Source organism: Euleptes europaea, chromosome 2, assembly GCF_029931775.1.
Source record: "Euleptes europaea isolate rEulEur1 chromosome 2, rEulEur1.hap1, whole genome shotgun sequence".
Taxonomy (NCBI): Eukaryota; Metazoa; Chordata; class Lepidosauria; order Squamata; family Sphaerodactylidae; genus Euleptes; species Euleptes europaea.
The window spans coordinates 53,243,153-53,267,694 of record NC_079313.1 but is presented as its reverse complement, the minus strand read 5'-3'; the positions used below and the strand labels follow the sequence as shown (position 1 = coordinate 53,267,694).

General features: G+C 41.0%; 1 protein-coding gene across 3 annotated transcripts in view; it reads right to left on the bottom strand.

Annotated features, from left to right (window-relative positions):
• The window catches only part of TTLL7 (tubulin tyrosine ligase like 7), a 55,734-nt gene that overhangs the window by 7,700 nt on the left and 23,492 nt on the right, over positions 1–24,542 (bottom strand). For 2 of the 3 annotated variants that reach the window (XM_056844565.1, XM_056844563.1), the window contains exons 12-18: positions 23,931–24,066; positions 22,934–23,020; positions 19,713–19,893; positions 16,322–16,593; positions 10,608–10,742; positions 5,025–5,105; positions 2,646–2,806 (exon numbers count right to left, since the gene is read on the bottom strand). In XM_056844565.1, the coding sequence (XP_056700543.1) occupies positions 2,646–2,806; positions 5,025–5,105; positions 10,608–10,742; positions 16,322–16,593; positions 19,713–19,893; positions 22,934–23,020; positions 23,931–24,066 (1,053 nt within the window). The remainder of the gene's footprint in view (positions 1–2,645; positions 2,807–5,024; positions 5,106–10,607; positions 10,743–16,321; positions 16,594–19,712; positions 19,894–22,933; positions 23,021–23,930; positions 24,067–24,542) is intronic. The other variant, XM_056844566.1, reaches the window with a different exon arrangement.

Genomic DNA, 24,542 nt, shown 5'->3' with positions numbered 1-24,542 from the left:
GTCATGTGTGTGGCAGATAACTGCTGTAAGTTCAGTTCCCAATAATTAGTATCCAACAAATTATATCTATAGATAAATATTTCTCACTAGAAACACTTCAGAAAGCAAAAGAAAATGCTAAATAATAATAAGACGACTGTGGTGAACTCATCTGTTTTTTGCTATTTTTTTAAGCTTGAATTCTGCTTTATCAACAGAATTCCAGTGTGCTGATCTAGTAAATGGTGTAACTGTGTCTGCTTTGTTTCTTCCATAGAAAATGCAATGCCCTCTTTCCCCGTATTTCAAATAGGCCATGTTGTACAATGTAGTAAAACAACACTTTCTAAACTCAGTGGGAGGGCTGCTGGGTGGCCATGAAACTGTGTTGGAGAGGCTCCATGGATGAGTTTTAGTCATGCTCATGATTTGGCTGATCATCATATCTGGAGCCAAAAATAGAATTTCTTCCCAGGACATATTTCAAGGTTTCCTATCTTCTCTTATAGTGTGCATATTCTCAAGGGACTTGCTTGCTTTGTTCGGATCTGTACATTGCGGTATGTTACAATGGACTTGGAAGGGGCAGGAGATTGACCTGGAAAGGATGGGGGAAATTATAACTAAACTGGTTTGTTCTGTCATGCTGATTTCAATTTTGTTTCATTTAACTCGCTACAATGAAGCCAAAAATCTACCAGCATCAAAAACAAAAGCATGAGATACACCAGACGATATCACACCAGACAATATCAAACAAAAACTTGAACACTGAGGGAGGTGTTCAACATATCAAACTACAGAGGAAAAAGCCAAAGTATCGTTTCAAGGTTCTTGTTTCCCTAAGGTTTTTTTAGAGGTAGAATCATCACAGCACCAAAAATCTTTTTTGTCTTTGCCAAAGGATTGACGAAGAGCTCTGTTGCTATGATGGGAGCCATCTCCTTCAAGCAGTGTTTATTAGTGAGTGGATGAGCCAAGAGGCAGAGCCAATCCACCTGTCTAAATGGATCTAAAGACGTTGTCACCAATGACTCTAAAAACAGCGTTTGCATTCCCTGCATCTGTAAATTAGACCAAAAGTGATAACGATCAGAACAGGAATTCAATCGGGAGGTAGGGGTGAGAGAATGGCTCTTTTCTTCTCTGCCAAAACACACTAAAAACATTCAGAAGTGAAAAGGATGAAGGAATTCTTAGCACCACTTGCGAAAGTGTCCTAGGGCTCAAAGTTCCACGTTACATGGCTTGCCTGGATCAGGTGGCCACTTGCTATGCCAGTATCAAGTCCATGTCATAGTACATGTCATTCCACAATGATTTTCACATTTTTCCATCTTTCACAGAATGCAGCTTCTGAAGCTGCAACTTAAAGAGAGGTGGGAGAGGATCTTTTTAACCCTTTCCCCTTGAGCTCATTTCCCAGTGGGAAAAAGTCTGCCTCCCTCCAGCTGTTTTTACCCACACTGGGGAAAGCTTACAAGTACTCTGTGTCTTTTCCCAGATAGGGGCTTGTGGGGAGAGATCTTCAGCACTAAACTAACACAAGTGTTAAAATTTCCTCTTCCCCCAACATTGTTCTACCCTCTTGAAACTGGGGTCTCAGCAGTTGTCTTCTGTAAAAGCAAACAAAAAGGGGGGGAGTGAAGAACAAAATCTTGTGAAAACAAATGGTAGAACTACACACAAGGAGGCACAAAGTGTTGAAGGAGGTACAGGGCTGGTGCATGAGCTACCCATATGCTCTAGCTAATTGTCATGATATGGAACTTGTTCACATAACCGAGATAATGTGGAAATCAATAACTGGAGAGCAGCCATGCCACAAAGGTAATGAATAGATTAGGCCTTGCCATCACAGAAACATAGAAGGCTTACAAAAATTTACAGTTCTCCAAAAATTAAAAAGAAGCATCACAATCACATGTTTATCCCAACTGTCCTCCAAAGAGGTCAGGGTAGCATATATGGGGTTACTGCACTGTGTCCTAACAACTACCTTAGGAGGTGGGGTAAAGTAAGTTGTAATGGATTTGCCAATGTCATCCAGTGAACTTCATGGTAGAGAAGGGTTTTGAACCTGGGTTTCTGTGTGTCAAACCGAATGCTACTATCCACTACTAGTAAAACCACGGCCATGTGTTGTCAGTGGTATAGACAGAACAGTAGAAGTTAAAGTATCTTTGACTAAAATATCAGAAAGCTTTCAAAACATACAGGGCATTGCACAGAAAAGTTGCAGAAGTAAGACAGCAGAGTGGCAGGGAACGCCAGTTCTTCTAACCTTGCTTTCAAAACTTTGACAGCACAAAAGGACGATGCTGACAGATTTCAGTAAAATAGCCTGAAAGACACTGAATCTACCACTACCCCAGCTAGATTTGAGTCCAGTAGTACCTTAGAGACCAACTAGTCTCTGACTTCTAGGTCTCTAAGGTGCTAGTGGACACCAATCTAGCTGTTCTATTGCAGACCAACACGGCTACCCTCTGAAACCATCGTTATCCCAGCACTGAGAATATGGAGGGAAATAGTCTGAGAAACCACTGATTTTAAGTGGAGTTACCAGTACTAAGTATGCAGGAAAAATAACTCCACAGCATGACAAAAACATGTGTTTTCAGTCAAGGTAAAACCACATGAGTTATTATATATGTAAGTCTTACCCTGAATTACAGAAACAATTCCACAGGCCCTGTCCATGGCTCCACAGAAGGCGATTAAACACACGGTTAAAAAGTCTGTATAAATGTAAACATTCAACATCTGAAACTCTCCAGATTCGCTGCAGAACGGAACGAATGCTTGCCTTCACAATTTCTAAAACCTAGGAAAGTATTTTATCAGGTGAAAAGGGAGAAAATGAGGGAAACACTGACAAAGTCATCAAGGAAAACAATGCATAATTTTATTAAGAAGCTTAGGAAGCAATACTTAAAGCAGGTTTTTGAATTTGGCACATTGCTGCATGTTACATATAGTATGTCTTTGATAGAAGGTTTCTTTTATAGAACAATGAGGACAAAATTTTTATTCTGAATATGGGATTTTCTCTGGAAGCTTCTCAGTTTTCAGTTTTTCCCCTTAGGGAGCTCTGAGATGTACATAATTTGATAAGCCCCCTGCAGAAGACCACTTTCTAAACCAAAACACATAATTTCCTCTAAGGATCAATCCCTAAGGAAGCCCTGCCCTTGTCTGCAGCCCAAACCAGTTGAGTGCAGTACTGATTGGACAACGCCCTGTGAAGTAGCACAAGCCTACTTTGCCTCCCACCCTCCCTACAGCAGTTTTTCAACTACCAATAAAAAAGTATTGTTGTGGTGGTAGTGGTGATTTTTTTAATAAAGGGAAAAAGGAATTGAATTAGTGCAAATGTTGAACTAAAAAAAAAGGCAGGCAGGCATGAAACATGAGAGACAACAGTGGAATGCATCAGTGTTTGATTTACTGGTCGATATGTCTGTCATTGACATTTCAGTCACAAGTGGAAGTCAGACTCTCGCTGTTGATATAGATATATACTCCCATACCCCATCCATATGCACATTTACTCAGAAGTATTTAATGAGGCTTACTCCCATGTAATCGTGGATAGTTTTGCTGATTTAATTACCTGTTACAGAGCCGCTGCCTACTTATTTTCAGATCTCCTGAACTGCCTTGCCGTCTAAAACAGTGCCCACAGTAGATTAACAGATCAGAACTATTGACTAATGTTGACAAATATTGACTGCCCACAGCTCGCACTGACTTCCCAACCCCCTTACAAATGCAGCATCTCTGATCTTTGAGAGAGACTTCTTCAGTTTGATTACACAGGAAGGAAAGTAGGACGAACAGTTGTCCAATCCTTATACTTTTTAATGCCTCCACTGGGCTTCTACTGTATTTGCAACTGCACTGGTCAGGTGAAAGGTGAGAGAAGAACAGTGCATAAAAGTCACCACAATAGGTCTTAATGAAGACCCCCATTTGATTTCCCAAGTGGTGCTTTTAACAGAATTTTGTAACTTGCTCAAACAAAAATGTACCTTGCAAAATGTTTTATGGGAGGCATTTGCAATGCAATATAACGTCTGTGGTTTCTATAATCAAGTGGCCAATTTAAAGAACCAGGTGGTGATTTGGTCATAGAACTCAGTTGTGGATACCTATAAGAAAATTAAACTTCTACAAACATGAAATCCATTCTATCTGCTTTAGGACAGTAGCTGCTTTATTTCAATTCATTTCAGTGTTGACTACAAGTCACTGGTGCAATTTCTTGCTGCAATTAACTTATCAATTCCAATCTTGTATAAGAGGTTCATAGGCTAAATGGTGGACCAAGAGCTTCCAGTCGACATAAAAATGTGAAACTGTACGCATAAGATGATTGCTGAGACCATTTCGTGGCTTCAAGGCTAATTGTATACAAATTAAGCTATGGACTGATTTCCAGAGGAACTTATTTAGGAAGACATACAGCAACATGGGGCATTATACAATTTTCTTATATACACCAGTGCAAAAGGATGCAAGATACCTGGATGCACACCATACTAGACACCATAATGCATAAGATTTATACCCATGAGGGCAAAAGACATTTTATGACTTTTACAATAATGTTTTCAATTGCGATCCCTGTATTCTCTCATAGACTACACAATAAAAATTGCCCCCCAAAGTGGAAGATCAACCAAAACAGTATGAAGGAGTGCAATGCAGAAACATTGCTGAGCCTAAGCAGGTCTGGCCATACCCAGTAATCACATGGCAGATCACTTGAGAAACCCATGGACATTATGCCTTGAGTTCCAAGGAACAAAGGTGGGATATCTGTGGGATATCTGTGTCATAAATAAAATAAGCAACATGCATATGTACTTCATCAGTCTAATCTGTTGGGGACCATTTAAAAAAAAAAACACTGAAGATCTACTGAAAGGCTCAAAATAGGAAGATGTTAATGACTGCTACACTGAAGAGTTCAGTGAAAAATATTGTTTCCAATGGCTAAAACACAGTAAAAAAAAACCAAAAAACAAAAAACCACTCACCTTTCGCTGTTTTACAGAATCTAGTTTTATCAACCAGTATGAGGCCACTTTTGATTTGTGGTACTTCCAATTATCCATCATCTATATAGAAACACAAAAACATGAAATAAGGATGATGGAACTGAGAAAATTATATTACTGACAAATGACCCAAAACAATGGTTGCAGAGGTTAAAAGCAAACTTGTTTGTTTGTAAAAAGAATGAGCCTGATTTTTAATTGGGTTTACGTGCCACTCCCTCCCCTCTTGTATATTGCAACAATTGAAAACTTCTTCCTCTGGGGAAAAAACAGTTTGTTGAGACAACTGGATTAGGATACTTCAACAAATTGTGGGTTTTTCCTTGCCCATAAACCAAAATTATAAAGAGTTTGTAGCCAAGAACTGCAATTTGTTAAAGCATTCCAACATGGATGCAACAACAAATAGCAGTTCCTAAACCATGGACATTTTCAATGTTGGCTCTGAATGGAAGGTGATGTGGGAGGGACTGTACAAGTATGAAAATTAAATTATGTTTGTTCTCATCACAAATGAAGAGTTTATGATGTGTGAACATACTCAGTTGGGCCTGTTTCTATGAGTCAATCTCCTATAATGAGAATGAAACCAACCCCTTTTCAGGAGCAATGAACCCTTGACTCCAGTACGATGCTTAGGTATCCATCACAGTAGGCTGTAGATTTCATTGCCAGCTCCTCACCCCAATCCTACAGTAGCAATGTAAGAAGTTTCCCTTAGCTAAAAATCCTGAGATAATACCTCCATAAGGAAGGAATTCTGAGGGGTTTAGCCTCAACACTAATTTGACTACCATGGGTAAATCATGGATCAATGTGGAATTCAAAGCTCTACTCCGAGAAACCAGTCCTGCTGCTGTCTAGTGTCTACTTTATCTCATGATGAAACAAGTTGCTCTCATCATCACTTTCAACTCAATACAGTCCTGGGATTTCCTAGATGGCATAAACAGGCCCAAAGCTCAACCACGTAACCACAATTAACGTGGCCAAATCTGTGGATACTTAAACCTGGAGACATGGACAGACAAGACAGATCTTTCTTCAAGCCTGAGGAGGCCTCAGAAAAACCTGAAAAAATACATGGGGGAGGGTGGTGGGAAAAAAACCCCAAATGATAAAAGGAATGCCTGAAGCTTTAAGAAACAAACGCCCTCGGTGGTGACAGGAAAGGGCCCCTTCCAGGGCTATTTTGACCTTTGAGGGAGGACTCACTGGCGCAAGGACCGGTGGCAGACATCAGGCAACTTACTACCATGTGATTTGCATGACTTCCCCAGGCCTGGCTACTTGCTACTGTTCAGCAGCAGCTGCCCCACAAAAGCCAATGTAGTGGTTAGAATTTCAGACTAAGATCTGAGAGACCCAGGTTCCACTTTGCTGTGGAAGCTCACTTTGGGACAGTTACAAACTCTAAGCCTAACAAACATCACAGGGCTGTCATGAGGATAAAAGGGAGTCGAGGAGAATTATATAAGCTGCTTTGGGTCCCTGTTGTGAAGAAAAGCAGAATATAAATGAAGTACATGAATAATAAATATAGCTGAAGACAGGGGACAGAGAAAAGTAGGTTGGTGGGTGGGTGGAAAGGGCAGAAGGAAGCACGGAAAAGTGAGGAAATTAGGTTTTCCAGGAGGAAAAGAAAGAGGAAATAATGTGGGGAAGGGACACAAAGGAAAGTGAGGTGACCACAGCATGCAGAGAAGTCCAAGCTATTTAGAGTTTTTTGGGGTCAAACCACCAACTTCTTAATCATGCCCAAATTCTATTAGGGACATACTATGTGTTTTACTATGCTAGATCATTTGTTTACCCAACTAATTTGGCTTTGATGGTCAGCAATTTTTGAGGCCCCACACAGAAGACTCTTTCAGTACTGCTACCTGTGATCCTTTAAAGGGAAATGCTGGGACTGAACCTGAGGACTTGCTCTTTACCACTTGTCAGGCAGACACTGTGGAGTCCTCCAGGCAAAACATTCTCATCAGATGTTTACTTCCTGTTGCTTTCCATTTTTAAATGACTATGTCTGCTAGTGCACAATTTTGTTCATTCTAGGGTTTTAGTTTACATAGAACATAATTTGGCAGCAGAAAAGCGCAATAAAAATTGGCAATTGTACTAGATGCTCTTTCCTGCTGAGCCACCAGATGGCGCAGGAAATGGTAAAGCAGCATGAAGTCTAGCTAGGTGAGTGATGGAAAGAGAAATGGTCTTTTTTAAATCTTCCAGTTCCCAGTTAAAGTACAGAGGGTTTCATATTACTTCCCTCTCATAAGGATCGTCACATTCTAAACAACTCGGACAAGACTCAGATAGTTGACATGCAACACCAAAATACCTTTGCAAACAATAAGGGAACATAAAATGTAAAATTGCTTCAGGATTAAATAATTCAACACTGACATGCTTGTCTGTCAATGCTACCCCTTGGCAACAACAACAAAAATTAATAGCCACTGTGTTAGACTGAGAATAAGCCGGTAAGGAGAGGTTCAAATCCCTAATAACATCTGAAAAATGACCCCAAAGCACAACAGCATTAGTGCACCGGAGGAACTGGAGCACTTGAAAGACTAGCAAATGTTACCACAGCTGAAGAATTTTGCAGTCTGGAGTTTGTTTTGTTATCTGGAAATTGCATACACTTAACCTTGGGATATTGTTTTGTACTTCAGGGTTTACACATGTTTACACAGGGTTTACACATTTATCCAACATGTGAAGAGCCACAAGCCTCTGTGGACATGTGCACACACCCACAATATTGTGGGGAAGGTGGCAAAAAAGAGGTCATGCGTGATCACAGCAGAGGAAAAGAAGCATTCAGGAAACAGTTGGGAGCATGGAAAAACCATTGCCAAGCGAATCAGTCAGTTGCTACAAACAGGTTCATCATGTGATCCTGGGCATCCACCAGACCAGGGAAGAATACAGGTGCTGTTGCTGTGTGGTGGAAACTGACCGCATGACCCGACCCTTAGATCTTCTGTGCATAGTTAACTGTATACACACGTTGCAATATTATATCACACCACTAGGTAGAACAATTATTAAAAAGATAAAAGTATATTCTTAATAAGGGGAATTCCAAATATTGAGGCAAGCTCTTCCAAATTCAATTCAGAAAGGGTCCAGTAATTTATAAAGAACTGCTGAGAACTCTTGGGGAGGAAGAGCCTTTTTTCAGACATTTCACCAACAGTTCACAATTCTAAGCCCTCACCACAAGTTCCCCCAACTGCCTCCCAGACCACCACACTAGCCTCCTCCCCAACTTCCCCCTATCCTTCTGGCAGCCATCAGCCAGAAGGAAGATCCCTTCCCCCTTCCTGCCTGCCTCTACTTCCTTCTCTCACTCCCATCCCTGGAGCTCAGATGCCAACTGGGCTTTGTCCACTGCATCAAGGCGGGCTCTGGCAAATGCAGTCCCCTAGGGTGCCATGGCTGCAGTATGCATAAGGTAGCTAAGGCTGGGAGGTAGAGAAGGGAAGAAGAATTAGTTTTTATATGCTGACTTTCTCTACCACTTAAGGCAGAATCAAACGCCTTACAATCACTTGCCCTTCCCCTCCCCACAACAGACACGCGATGAGATAGGTGGGGTTGAGAGAGCTCTAAGAGAGCTGTGACTAGCCCAAGGTCACCTAGCTGGCTTCATGTGTAGGAGTGGGGAAACCAACCCAGTTCACCAGATTAGCGTCCGCTGCTCATGTGGAGGAGTGGGGAACTTGGTTCTCCAGATTAGAGACCACCGCTCTTAACCACTACACCACACTGGGATATACAATACAAGCTGGAGAGGATCGCAAGGCAGTAATGGTTGCCTTATTATTGACGGAAAGAAGTTTGAGCTGCTGCTACTGTAATTCACAGCCCAGGAAATACAAGCTTCTACATCATCCCTAAGCAGAGGAAAACTCCAATAGGGTACTATGAATCATTTGCTCTGGGGAAAGCATGCGTGTAGTGGTCCAACATGATTATCATTACTATTCCTCAAAGCAAACTGCTCACAGTACAAAACTATGGGCACAAGCTAAGTTGCTTCAGCTTTCCTCTGCACTCAAACACAGTCATGGGTTCACCATAATTCAAACAGACGAGAATTACCTTTAGAACGCTTTGCGTGTGGGAAACTAATCCTCAGAGCACAACGGTGAGTTACAAAACCGTGTGAAGAGAACACGGGGGTGATGTCACTGTGTTTTAAGCTTCTCTGTTCCCAGATCACTTGTTTGGCAGGGGCAATGCAGTGAGGCGAGGCCTCGTTTTGCCGCAGTTCCCACAGGGGAAGGAAGGACAGAGATGCCCGGCTGCCACATTTGGCAGCAGCCATGGATTAATCATTAAGGGTTATCCTGAGACATTATTACTGAGCACTGAACATTAAAATTCTATTCATACTCAATCTCATGACAGAGTGACTAGACAGGGTGGAGTATGAGGCAGACAGGCCTGCAAAAGGGCCTGGGCAGCTTTCCTCCTGCTCATCTACAGAATGACTGTTCAACCAATACCGAGTTTCCACAAAGCACCAAAAAAAAAAAACCAATCAATGTTAACATGAGTCTCTTTTCCTACAGTCATTTTTAAATTTCAAAATGGCAGTAAGCTCTCATACGTGATAATATAAATAGGGTGTTTGAGCCTCTCACTGTCTCATGACTTGTCAATACTACTAATGCAGGTTAAAATGCAAGAAAAACCATTGGATGTGCAGGGCAACCACTGTAGGTTTTATAGTCACACAATGAAAAGTACAAACTAAGTTTAACCATGTACAGGGAAGTGGCTCTTAACACACCCATACACTCAGAAATTCCTCTCAATGGGAAGAACATATTTCTAAGCATGAACATTTATGCAGTATACGTATGAGCAGCCAAATTAAATGCCTCAGTGAAGGGAATCTCTCTCTGCCAAAGAGTATTAATCTTGAGGAAATTAAATGTATTTCAGTTTTAACGTTATGTTCTAAAATCGGATTTTGCATGCTCAAAGGTTGAACAACATCCTTTCTATGTTTAGCAGAAAGAAAGTTGTCCTTCTCCAATACACTTCAGTACTTTCTTTAGTTAAAAAAGACACTGGGTGGGGCTATGGTAAACACTTATGAAAGTATGAATAGTGTATAGAAAAGGTCAAGAGAGGTGGTTTCCTATCACTAGAACTTCAGGCTACCCAATGAAACTGATTGATAGCAACTTCAGAAAATAAAAGTATAAAATAAAATACAACTTGTATGGAATTTGCTGCTACAAAAAATGCAGTGATGGCTACTAATTTAGATAGCTTTAAAGGGGTTTTCAAGACATTAGGGGAAGGGGGGTAGGTCCAGCAATGGCTGTTGGCTGTGAAGACTAAAATAGAAGCCCACGATCAAAGGTGGTGTGTCAGTGGACACCATTTGCCCAGGGGCAAGAGCAGGAGTGGGCTATTGCCTTCTTGCCCAACTTGTGGGAGAAGGAGAGAACAGAGAATGTGGTTGACCACCACTGGAGACAGGATACTGGGTTTAGCTGGACCCAGTAGGGCTCTTCTTGTGGCCTTAATACTTACATCTTCAAGTATTAATTCAGCTTCTTCATTTGTTTTCCCTGGGAACCTGATCTTCATGTCATTTAAAATGGCCAGGGTCTCCCTGGTTAGTGCTTCCTCTTGCTCTTTTGTCTTCTGGTACAGCAGAGTTTCACCCTGGAGGTCACAAAATGGAACAAGATCCATCTTAGTGAGCAGAGGCCCATTACAAGATTTCAGAGGCCTGACACTCAGAGGCAAAAGTTGTGTAAGTTCCTTACAAACACTTTTATTAATACAAACAAAGGGGAGCAGTAGGTTTATTCAAGTACAACACACATGGCCAAACCCTGACATTAGGAGCTTGGTATTGAATTCAAAAGATCTAGAATTTTAGTGTGTGCCCATGATCCAGGGCAGGGGACTGTATGCCTGGTTGTTCAGTTCGTGGCTAGAGCTGTGGAAAGAGCACCACTGAGGATGGCATTTAAAAATTATCTTAACTAGAATTAACACAGGCATTCTGTGAGAACAAGCAAGCTTAAAACAAAGGCAAATGCGTACAGATCAAAGACTTCTCCCATATTAGCACATTAATAATAAAATCAATAACATAAAGACATCCTTATGCAGTTAAAGGGGGCTTTTCATGCCATCAATGAAAATGGCTAAGAAAGCAAGAACTGAAAGTTTAGGGTGCATGTTTAAAATGAGTAATGCAGAAACATGCTGAAACAAGGAGCTGTTATGAAGTAATATGTCACCTTGGACTTAATTAACATATTTGTGACACCACGTGTTAATTTTGCTTTGCAATTATATGAATTTATTACAGACAACTGTATCTGCTTTGCTTATGTTGCTCTGTCTCTAACTTAACAGCTCTGGAGAGCTGATTACGCCATCTATATTTACACCACTGTCCTAACTCCTTTTTTGCTGAGAGGTAAATCCAGTTGGTCCCACCAAAACTTACTTCTGAGCAAGCATGCTTACAATCACAGCCTCCGTTTCTGCTGATTTGTGGAACTAATTCTTAATCCAACAATGACTCACTAACTCTATTCTCTCACAACTCAATAACACAAGCACCTCATCTTTCCCCAAATAATTACTTTTTCAGCATACTAAGGAATTATTGATTTCCTTTTTTTTTACAGTTGGCCAGATGTAGTGCATTATTTGTGGTTACATAAGCAATAATGCAATGCTGCGCACATGAAACATACTCCATACACTTGCCATTAGTTTCTAGCCCTTCTCTGCAGATAATTTTACGTACATTATTTAAAGAAACAGAACTCCAATTCTAACAAAAACACATGGTCTAAAGCATGATCTCTCTTGCAAAACATGAAGCATTCCCCACAGAAAAGTCATGTTGTGTGCCAAACATTCTTTATGTGGGACACTCCATTTCCAAAAATATTTCAACAGTCACAGACGGAGTTTACATATATAACAGATACTTTTAAAGCCTTGTTCTAGCGTCACCGAGAAATCCTAAGTGTGCTGTATTTCCTATGTCAGTAGGCTTGAGAACAATGGTGGATGACTTCACATTTAAATTGGACTGTGATATTATTTTATCTTTGCTTTTAGTCATTTGCAGTTTTATGAGGCTGGGTCCTGATGTTTTTATCCTGATTTGTAAACCACTCATGGCTTGACAGGGTCATTTTGGTAAGATTAAAATCTCAAGACATGAATCAATATACACACACCTAGCTCATGAACCCTGCCAAGCAACTGCATCCAACCCAGTTAAGTAATGATTTGAAGTGTTTGTCAAGACTGGTGGAACATTAACATCACTGCTAACCAGTTAATATACTTCAGTCATGACACAGGAACAATTTCCCTATGGCCCCTTCTATAATATGTGACTGAAGGAAGTGCTTGGGCAGGGCCAATGACAGAACTCCAAAGAGAGGATACAAGTGTGGGCCCACCTGGAGGCCTACAACATTTATGTGGGAAGAAGCCATGCCCATACATTATTTTTAAGCAGCATGGGAAGACGTTACAGCCACCTGACTCCCTTGCTGCAAAAATAAGGTAAATAGAGCCTTGGCTACTTACCGTGAAGGCTTCTGCTCAGAGGGATGAAGGGCATCTTCAAGATGGGTGTTTCCTTTTCCTCTTAGCTCGGGAGGCAGGATTAAATATTTAAATTTTTCCTTGGCTTCTGAGGATAAACGCCCCCTATAGCCAGTTTAAAACTTTCCAAGCCTTATAAGATTAGTGGAAAAAATTGTTAACAAACAGAATATATGTCATTGTACTTTCACCAGTATCCCTCTGGTCTTTTTAAGTAGTAAGAAGTAGAAGAAAAAAACTATTCTTTTAATGAACTGCAAGTCTTAAGTAGATAACCTTGAACTGTACTCAAACTGTTAAACTAGATACAACTTGTGATGGACGTCTGGGAGGGCAGGATGCCCTTCGTCCCTCTGAGCAGAAGAAGCCTTCACGGTAAGTAGCCAAGGCTCTATCTCGGCTCAGAGGGACAAAGGGCATCTTCAAGATGGGACATACTAGAGCAGTCCCCGCCCAGGGAGGGTTAGATGTCCTTTAATATGCTTTGCAGTACTCGTCTGCCGAATGCGGCATCTGCGGATGAGTAAAGGTTTAATTTGTAGTGTCTTACAAAGGTAGACACGGACGATCATGTGGCCGCCTTGCAAATCTCCTCTAAAGGGGCCTGTCTATCAAAGGCTGTGGAGGTGGCCATGCTTCTAACTGAATGGGCAGTTATGCCTCCAGGTACTGGTAGTTTGTTTTCCTTATAAGCCGTCTTTATACATAAGGAAATGGTGCGGCTGATGGACGCCTTTGACATGGGTTTTCCCTGTTTTGGTTGAGAAATATTAATAAATAGTGACTCAGATGTTCTGATACTTTCTGTTCTAGACATGTATACATGAAGTGCTCTACGTAGATCTAGTGAGTGCCATGTCCTCTCCATAGGTGTCTTTGGATTGAGGCAGAATGATGGTAGGACGATGTCCTGTTCTCTATGAAATTTTGTGTTGCACTTTGGTATGAAGGAATGGTCATGTCTGAGAACCACCTTGTCCATGTGGAATATGATGAAACCTGGGCGAGTTGATAGTGCCCCTATCTCTGAAACTCTGCATGCTGATGTTATAGCTGTTAGAAAGAGGACTTTCATTCTCAACCATTTTAAGCCAACCTTCGTAAGTGGTTCGAGCTGCCTATGGACGAAGCTTCATGAGGCAAGAGTGAGCCGCCAGCCTCCTGTTTTTGTTCCCGGAGTATCTGCGCGGAAGGAGCGGCCGGTGCCGCTGCAATCTCCGCGCCTCTAGCCGGAGCGTCATGGGCTAATGGCGAGCCACCAGCCTCCTTGTTCTGCCCCTGAAAACGCTTCACGGAGGGAGCGACTAGCGCAGCTGAATTCCCCGAGCTGCCTGCCGCTGCGTACTTTCGTCCGCTTCGCTGCGGCGTGGCTGTAGATCAGGCAGCGTCAACAAGGCATTTTGCGCATTTATTACCGGCCGAGATGGCCCTTTTGCGCTTGCCTCCGCTGACGTGCCTTTCCTTTTAGTTTTGACCCTCGAGTCAACTTGGTGACTGGTAGAGGGCTCGATTGCCTCGGATGGATGAGGCATAGCCATTAGCAGGCTCGGGTCCAAATCAGCTGAGGTAATATAATTGTCCTCCTGCCGATCCACCATTTTGTTTTGGTGGGGAGGATCCCCTCTTTTATTAAAACTATCTCCCCATCTTCAATAGGACAGAATAGAAGAAAAAACAGTAGTAGATAAGAATAGGTAAGAAAGATAAGTAAGTTAGATAAGAATAGTAAGTAAGGCTAGAGATTTCTATTCCTTGTAGCTGAGAGCTGCGAAAGGCTGCTCTCCGGATCAAGGCAGGAAATAGAACTGGCTATAGGGGGTGTTTACCCTCAGAAGCCAAGGAAAAATTTAAATATTTAATCCTGCCTCCCAAGCTAAGAGGAAAAGGAAACACCCATCTTGAAGATGCCCTTTGTCCCTCTGAGCCGAGAATAACCTAACCATACCACCACAACATTTCTCATGCTTCAGTCTATACAGTGGCAATGGAAAACCAAGGCCAGCAGTAGCTAGTGTAACAGAACAAAAACGGGCAACTACCAAACCAATTTAAACATATTCCGTAACACATCATTCTCACAAACCCTAGATCAAGTTAAGAAGTGGGTCAAATTTCTCCACCTGGAATGTGTGTGTAAGTCAAGACTTTCCTTTTGTTAGAAGCTTGTTCGCAGTCTTAAGAATTGGAAATTTTCCTTTGTCTATTACTTGGCAAAACTTGCCAATGCCTTTCTCTGATATACAAATAGCACATAAGTGTTAAGGTTTGCTGTGGGAATCTTCCCTTTCTGAAAATCTCTTCTTGTTCAAAGATTTTGCTAATTGTGCTTTCAGTCCATCCATGGGTAATACCATCTTGATCAGACATTTTCATTAGGTTCCAGAACTCAATCAGAATTCCGCGGGATATTGGCTGTCTTAACACCTTAGTTCCCTTAGTTGATATTATATACACCCCACACAAAAACATCTGCATTTAAAAAATCATCATTTTTAAGCCAGTAATACGTATATGTTCATTCACCTTTTGTAATTAATCTTCTTTAAAACTTAGTGTTATAAATATCCTAAGCACAGTTTTATAAGCCAAAGTTACCACTGTTAATATTCAAGTCATGAGACAAGGTTGCTATACTGTTAATAGTGGGGCTTCTTTTGCTCCTTATCTAGTAAAATAAAGTGGTGACTGGTCCCCTGAGGAATCATATTAGGGGTGTACACATTAAAAAAATGAATTTCATTTTAGTATTTCAGAAGCTTGTTTGCAGTGCCAACATCCCAAAATTTTGGAAGTACTGATACCATTTTGTGAATCCATTCTGGTGATTTTTTCATGTTTAGGAATATGGGATATTGATATTCAATGGGCAATAAACATGGCACCCAGACTCCACAGGGCAGATCTACCCATTAAAAACAGTGACTAGGTCCACCATCATTATTCCAGTGGAAGGAGAAATAACCTCGGGGGGGCGTCCTGAATTATTGGGATATAAATAACGGTAATCCCAGTATTTTGGCAGTGAGTTTTGCCATTTCAAATATGCCCAAGCCAAAATGAAACAGCAAATTTCGTGTATAATTTTGGCTTGGAAATATATGAATGCACACCTCTAAACCATATAAAATTAAAATTTCAGATGATGGAAGTACCAAAATAAGGTGTTTTTTTAAATAAGGTTTGTATCCTTGATTGCCTTTTTGGAATGACAAGAAGGTTGCAGGAATTCTCTGTTAAAAACTTCTACCCAACCCAAGAGGCGCCTTCCCCATAATCACAACCTAGTTTACTTGAATAAATATTTTACTTGAGGGGAAATATTCAAGTGTAATAAAAGCCTACGCCCATTAACTAAACCTAGGCTAGCTGTTATTTTGGATTAAACATACCTTCTGTACCTCTTCTGTTTTTTGAAAATATATAATGCTATACTTGAACATCTTAGATTGTATAAAGCTTAAACCTATAAACTGTATTTCAATAGATTTAGTTACCTTTGAATTACTGTTTAGATTCAGTAGTTGCAGAACTGGAAATTTAAGGCTTGGATAATTAGGGAATAACATAGTGGAGCCCAAGTATTCATCTCAATTTTTTTTTTCATTCAGAACATATTGTTTAAAAAATTGACACCATCATGTTATTTACTAACTTACCACAGAAGAATGTATAGTACCCAGGTTGGCAGTGTGTGACATTTTGACTGCAGATGAACCTCTGTTTAAAGAGTGTGACCTACTCACAGAAGAAGGACGAGAGGTCTGTACCATCGGCTTGGCAGAGAATGGACGGTTTTCAGCAGCTTGCATTTGCATAGACAAGGCTGAAATGGATCGAGGGCAGCTTACAGAACGTCTTATAGGTGCTGATGATGCAGTAGACATGCAAGAAGGAGTTTTTTTTAAGGGCCGTTTCCAGTGCATTCTGCCTGCAAACAAATACAGAATGGTTAACTATCAATTCCCATACTTTCATAGCACTTTCCTCAGAAATTCCCCAGATTTTTTTCCCTCCATATATATAATTCTCTTAAAAGATAATTCTCCAAACTTCCATGCTCTTTCACTTGCACCCATCTTGCTTATAAATAGGGTTGGCAGGTCCCCCCCTCTCCATTGGTGGGAGGTTTGGGGGGATGGAGCTGGGGTGAGCGCACTCACAACGCGATTATGTCACTTCTGGGTTTATCTCCAGACGTGCCGCATTGCTGTAGCGGTGCTAAAGGGGCTGGAGTGATGCAGTGCTCCAGGGGTAAACCTGGAAGTGACGTCATCATATTGCACGCAGCTGCATGCGCAATCACTGCTCCAGAGCAGCCGGGTGGATTGGCGGGCAATCGCTCACCGAAACCACCCACTAGGCAACCCTACTTATAAAGTAGGCCTGTTCATGGAGAATTCTAGCTATTTTGTACGCTGTCGCGTAGTGGTTAGTATCAGACTGGGATCTAGGGTTGTCATCTTCCAGGTGGTGGCTGGAGATCTCCTGGGATTACAACTAATCTCCAGGAATCAGAGGTCGGTTCACCTGGAGAAAATGGCCGCTTTGGAAAGTGGACTGTATGGCATTATTCCTTAATGATGTCCCTCCCCAAACCCTGCCCTCTTCAGGCTCCACTCCCAAAATCGCCAGCTTTTCCCCACCCAGAGCTGGCAACCCTACTAGGATCTAGGAGACCGAAGTTTGAATCTGCACTCTGGCCCAAGGTCACCCAACAAGATTCCACAGCAGTCACACACACTCAGCCTAACCTACCTCACAGGGTTGTTGTGAAGATAAAACAGAGAGGAGAATTATGTCAACTGCATTGGGTCCATTGGAGAGAAAGATGGGGTATAAATGAAGTAAGTAAATAAAATAAATAGTTGTGGGAAGAATTCTTGCTCATGTAGCAGAACATTAACCCCCAACTTCTTTTTAAAACTTAAAATCCCACATCGATATCCCAGTAGCAATTAGTTCTTCAAAAACTGGGGTAAAATCATTAAAGAATTTATGGCAGTAATAGCCACACCAACTACTTAATAAATCAAAGCAACATTTCTATGCTAAATATCCTATTGACAAGGCTGTGTTATGCTGATCCCATACACATACACACAAAATAAGCTTAATGGCAATACCTGGAGATTTCTCAGAATCTGAAAGAGTTGCTGAATAAGGTTTCTAGTAATTAAGTGCTGGGCTTTCAATGCTCTGGATACTTCCTTACTCAGAGATATGAGGCAGAACATTTTCTGGTGCTTTATTTTTCATTATTTCAGGAAATCACAACAATAAATGGATGTCATTGCCAGCACAAGTATTCAGCGTGCCTGGCAATTTCAGAGTTATAATTACAAGTTTTGGGGGGTTATTATCCCTAGAATTTGTACAGAAGTATACTGGCAAAATTTAATCAAATTTAATTTGCTGAACTAATACTGGTTGCAGAACTCCACATTCAACAAAGTTACTGTTTTGTTGGTTCTTGTGGGTTATCCAGGCTGTGTAACCGTGGTCTTGGTATTTTCTTTCCTGACGTTTCGCCAGCAGCTGAGGCAGGCATCTTCAGAGGAGTAACACTGAAGGACAGTGTCTCTCAGTGTCAAGAGTGTAGGAAGAGTAATATATAGTCAGAAAGGGGTTGGGTTGAGCTGAATCATTGTCCTGCAAAAAGTATCAAAGGTAATGTGCTAATCATTGTCCTGTAAGTATCCAGATAATGTGCTAATGAGGGTGTGGTATGTTAATATGGAACCATTGTATCCTGAAGTGATCTGTTAATGTGTGAACATTAACAGATCACTTCAGGATACAATTTAAATTTTTTGGGGGGGGCCCAAGAGAGTGGGGCCCTAAGCTATAGCTTGTTTAGCTTATACGTAAATCCGGCACTGACTCTAGCTCCTCCTTCTACCTACATAACGATTCGATTCAGATCTCCAGTCTTCCAACACTGCTTTGCCAGCTCAAATGCCTTCAGCAACATTCAAGACGGCAAAATTGATGACAAAGAGCCAGTCAGTTCAAGAATTATTCCCTTATATCTGTCTCCACTTACTGTCAGGCTGCTTCTAATACTAACCTGACAAGCTTCTAAGACTGTGTCTAAGACAACTGTGTCCAAGACACAGTCAGCAAACTTCTTGAGGGAGAGGGGGGGAAACCAAGAAACTGAGGTCTACAGCTGGTTTATTTTAAGCCAAATAGTTTTTAGAACTTGGTTTCAAACTGACTAAATTTTTCAGAGTAGCTGCAACTCACTCTTCACTCTTACAATAAATAGTAAAGTGCAACACTGGAGGACAAAAAAGATAGAAGCAAAATTATCCATCTTCTTCACACGGGATGCCTTAGCCTGTAGACTGAGGAGGTCATACAACGAAATGGATATCTTAATACAGAGAACAAACACGGTGTACCCTTCACCTAGCAGGGATGCTGTAATGGACAGAATGATTCCCCACCAGCAATTTCCCATCTCTACAATGGGCATTTTACTAGTTCTAAATAAAGAGCAGAAATATACTCCTCAGTGAGCTGCCTAATTCAAATATTTAGGGAAGACACAAGGGACCCTACCACCTAAGAATGTATGTGAGAGATTGTTGGGACTTGTTTCCCAGGTATAATTTCCCTACATGTTCAAATGAGAACATCATGGGGTGTTAGGCTCTTCCACATCAAGGTGATGTGGGACAGAGAAAAAGGGAGGAGGAGGAAAGAATAGCAGGTGCATTTCATGAGGAAAAAGTGTAAGTGCTGAACTCTTTGTGGTGCCCCATCCCTTCATCTACCATATTACCATGGATTATATGTAAAGAATATCCTGTGGATACTTTGATATTTATTACATGATTGGCGTATATTTCAGTTACAGGAGAACTGGGAAAGCATCCAGAAAAATGGAGGGCAAATGAGAACACCTTTTCGTACACCTCAGTTCCACTTCTGAATAGAAAACAATCCACAGTTAAGAGCAGCTTTTTGGAATTCAGCAGTCAGAGGCACAGTGGTAAAACATTTTTATTTACATTTCATTAACATGGTATTTATTCAACTTACTGGATCGCTCTATTAATTTCCTCTCTTCGAGATCGTATGTGACTTTTTTCTCTCTCTTCTCATTCTGATCTTTTTCACCTTCTTCTTCCCATTCGGAAACATCACTACTGCTTTCACAGCTACCGCCACTGCTGTCATCCTTCTTTAAAAACTGTGCACTCTCCGGCATCGAATAGAGGGGCTAGGGCAAAAAAAAAGTATTATTCTAAGTATTAAGTATCTTGTTTCCCTTTCATCTTAATCTATTTCATTCTGATGATTTCATTCTGATGATTCTAGCACAGAATGTTTTGCTGATGTCTGCGTGATAAGTTGATTGTTAGTGCAAGTGGTTTTTAGGTGCATCTCGCTACCATCTTTATTAATGTTATTGGGTTAGATCCCATGTTTCAGTCCTGCCAGTGGTAAGGCCTGTCTCCAACACAAGGAGTGTTCTGCTGGTGAAAGCTGTCAGGGTATGGTTCTTTGTGCCAGCAGAACAATCCTTGTGCTGACAGAACACTCCACTTACTGCAGAACTGAAGTGTTGGATCCAGCGCAGTTCGGTATATGTGAATATAGCCAATACTGATGACGCTGCTTGCATCAACCATCTTGAATTCTGGAGAGCTAAATTGTACACGCTGAGTAGTAACTACAGAGAATTGGCAGGAACCAAAACATGTGGTCACTAGGGACATGGACTTGGATGAAAGCATATGAGGGTCAAGTTACTCATTCCTTCTCTCTCTCCCACCTCTAAAATATGAGTGGACATACTCATGGTGGGGGGAAAATAGTGAATGTCCTTCCCAACTATCTTGAAATAAACTTATTGCTTACATATGTATATTTCTTTTTTATTTATATAAATAAATTATATATTTATATATATTTATATTTTCTCTCTGATTGGGGGCTCAAAGCAGCTTTTCACATAGTCCCCCCCTCCTCCACAATGCTCACAACAACAACCTTGTGAGGGTAGTTTATGCTGAGAGATTGTGGCTGTCCCAAGGTCACCTGGCAGGCTTCCACAATTGAGCGATGGATTCAAACCAGGTCCTAATCCAACACTCTAACCACTATACAAGACTATGCACTTTAAAAAATCACCACACATCTTTTAATGGTTTCATCCATATTCTGCTCATTAAAATTATATTCTGAAATAGGCATAGCACAAAATATTACAATGCCGCTTTAGAAAGATCTAAAACATACAGACATAGGGATTAAGCCCTACGCAACAGAAACAGGACTTGGCCTGCTCTGTTTTATTCTAATCCCATAGGTATGTGGGACATTATACAGAGTAGCGGTCATTTATCTTTCATAATACAAGGGAAGGAAAAATAAGAGACTGAGACAAAAAACAGCCACAGGAACAATAGACAAGGTCAGATAACTGTCCTTCCTCTCTCCATAAAGCAGACACAAAGCAGAACATCAGTGTGAACAATTCTCTTGAAACATACCATTTATTGAAAGACTATAGCCACCCCTGCCCTCCCCTGGCAAGACTGTTAATCTTTTTACCAATGATTCCTAAGTGGAAAGTACGTTGCTCAACATATAGTGGCTGGTTTGTCTCCCTAACGCTGAGGATATAATGCAGCAATGAACAGGACCAGAACACTTCATGAATTGCTGGTGAAACATGTGCTCCAAGTGGTACAGGGCAAGTGCTCGGGAAGCGTAAAAGAGTTAATTGATGCCTGAATAAATTATGACTTTCACAAAGCGCCCAGGATGACTCAGGAGTTCTTCATACTAGGCAAGCAAGAGATCACAGAGGCCCCTAAATTTCAGTCCCTGTGGTTTCAATTTAGATTGAGGCCTAGCAGGAAAAGGAAGTTTAATCCCGCACCAGCCGGTTCACTAATCAATACTGCTCTCTCCAGCTTCACACTACTAGACCCTTTATAGGAAAGAAGATGGGCACCTCTCTCTTTAAAAAGCTAATAACAGTGCAAGGGGGAGCATTCCAATCTCTTGACATCTACCTGAGCCACCTAACACCTGTGCAGTATTGACAGCTGCTTTTGCATTAATGCAAGAGCATCAGCCATGTCCCTGTTCCTGTCCTGGTCCCCTCATTGCCCAATCATTTGAACTTTGCTTTACAGTCACACACAGAATTGAAGAAGACTAAAGTATCCAGAAGAAAAAAGACAAACCTGCCCTTTCAGAACTTGTCCAAATGTTATTTCTCACCTTGTCCCATGTTTTTACATATTCATCATGAACAAGAAATATGTTCTTCGTTGCTTGACGTAATTATTTGCTTTTCCAACCCCAGAAATATTTCCACATTATTGTCTTTAAAAAATCACCACTTGGGCAGGGTATGTATGTGTATACACACACACAAATGTGCACCTATGCACTTTATTTTCTATGAACATTCAGTACCTAGAAGCACAATATAGTGAGTATAGTTTAACTATGTTAAGTGCAACATGCCACCTAGAGGTCATAACTGGTCAGTTCAGAACTTCCAAAAAATCCAAACTATAATAGGCAGCTAGCAGTCTTTAGGTTTAGTCTCCAGGAATCTCCAATGCAAAAAGAGCACCTGTATGCAAATGAGCATTTAGGTGGAACTTGATAATAATTTCTGGCATATCTTCAAAGCAGCCATTAAATAATAAACTACAGATAGAGTAACAGTCTTACCTTTACCAGACAAAAGATAGATTAAATGGTAGTCATGAGAACATGCAGGAAAGTGTGAAATCAATGGAGTAATAAAATAAGATCTTAAAGAAGAATATAAAACACAACTGAATAAAAAAATGGGTAAGTGTTTCTGTCTTTGTCTTTCCAGACGGGCAGACTCTGTATGGGGCATTTAAGAATTTGCCAAATAATTTATTGAGGGGTAAGGCATTATGTCTGACCAAAAAGCAAAGAATTTGAAAGGTTGGAATGGTTAAGAATTCAAGATCATCTCGAAGCACTGGAAAAGATGGGGTGCTCTGTCCCCAAAGGGAGGGTGTGCATTTCCTTGTGGCATCACCATGTAGTTCAAGATGGTCCCTTCGTTTAGGTTTAGTGGAAGACAGATGAAATAACACTGTTTCATTAACCAGGGCACTGCATTCTCCTCCTGGTCCTATCAAAAGCCACACCTTGTCACCTTCAGCTCTACACAGCAGTCCTGTTGTACTCAAATTCTACTTGTACCCAGTTTAAACCGTTTTTAGAGAAAAGAGGAACCAAATCAGTCTGTGAAATACCTTTGGTCCACGTGTTCTAGGAGATTTTCCCATTAGCTTTTCATCATCCATTTCACACTGTTCCAGAAGATCCAAGATGTCTTCTTCCTGAAAAGATAAGTCAGACGCATCAGCATGAAGGCAGAATCATGGGAAAACTATAGTAATATAAACACAGCATTTTGCTTCTCAGCAGGTACTAAGCATCTGTGCTAATCTTCAAGAGCCTAATTAGAGTAAACCTAAACCTTACTGGAAGTAAATGCTTTCTCCTCTATGTGAGACATTCCCTACCAACCACCCTTAATCCTAAACTTTGATTAGCCTAACGTTGCCTGCAAGGTACCATTACTACATCGGACTTCTGTGCAAATGAGAGAGAAGAGAAAAACATTTAATAAGCTTTTCTGTAAAAGTCCTATTTACAAAAATGCTACTTTTAAAATGTTTTTCTCATCACCTGGTAGCTTAGTCTACTGGAACTCGAGTCTGTATCTTAACACAGAGACACAGGAGCCATTTGCAAACTTGGTAGTGATGCAACAAGATGAGATGCAAGAAGATAGCCTCTGCCCTTATGCCATCATCACGGCCAACTTATGGTGACCCCATAGGCTTTTCAAGGCAAGAGAGGTTCAGAGGTGGTTCCCCATTTCCTTCCACTATGGAACAACCCCAGTCTTCCTTAGTGGCCTCCCTTCCAAGTACTAACCAGGGCTGGCCCTGCTTAGCTTCTGACAAAATCAGGCTAGCCTGGGTTATCCAGATCAGGGCGAGATAGCCCCTAACCAATAGAATTCCCAGTTTAGGTACATAAGGGTCAAACCGGAGCAAAGGCAGACTGAATGCAAACAAACTTGAATGCACCTTCGCTCACACCATAGCCTTTTAACACTGCAAGGTGAATCATGAAAAATTCCACAATGATCTTATTAGATGATGTTTATTACAAGACTCCATAATGTCACAGAACCAAGGAAACAACAAATTTAATATCAATACTTTGCTCTGCTAGTACCTTCATCTTTTTCAGAGGGTTGTTCATTTCCCGCTGAAGCGAGGCTGCTCTTCCAGCAAGGAATGTCTGAAAGGCAGTGGCTAACAAACCTTCATATTTTTCAAGTAGCATCTTGTCATCAGGAGGATAAATTCGTCTACAATTTTTTTTAAAAAAAGGCAGAAGAAAGCCATGAAATATAAGCATGGGTTACAAATCCAACCAAGGGCATCACCTGAGCACATTATGACGCTGAAATGAACTGGAGTCATACAGGAGCAGAGCTGACCACCATTACTGCTTCTCTTCATTTGAATGGGACGCTCACATAAGATTTTCCCTGAAGTCTATGTTCATTATCAAGTGCAACTCTGTGTTAACTTGCCAAGTCAGGAACACATCAGGGAAAAAAACCCAAGCAGGTAGCAGAAATTTTTCATCCATCATGTGTGTAACGTATACTACAAACATACTCATTCTAGTTTAAAGAAATATGTGTTTGTGTGCGTGAACATGTGTGCTTTTTAATTGGGGCAAGTGTGGAAGAGTGCCGACTATAAAAACAAAATAGGGACTCTACTACTCCTTCTATGGAAATAAGATTTAGTCTTTGAATACTCACTGAAATGCCAA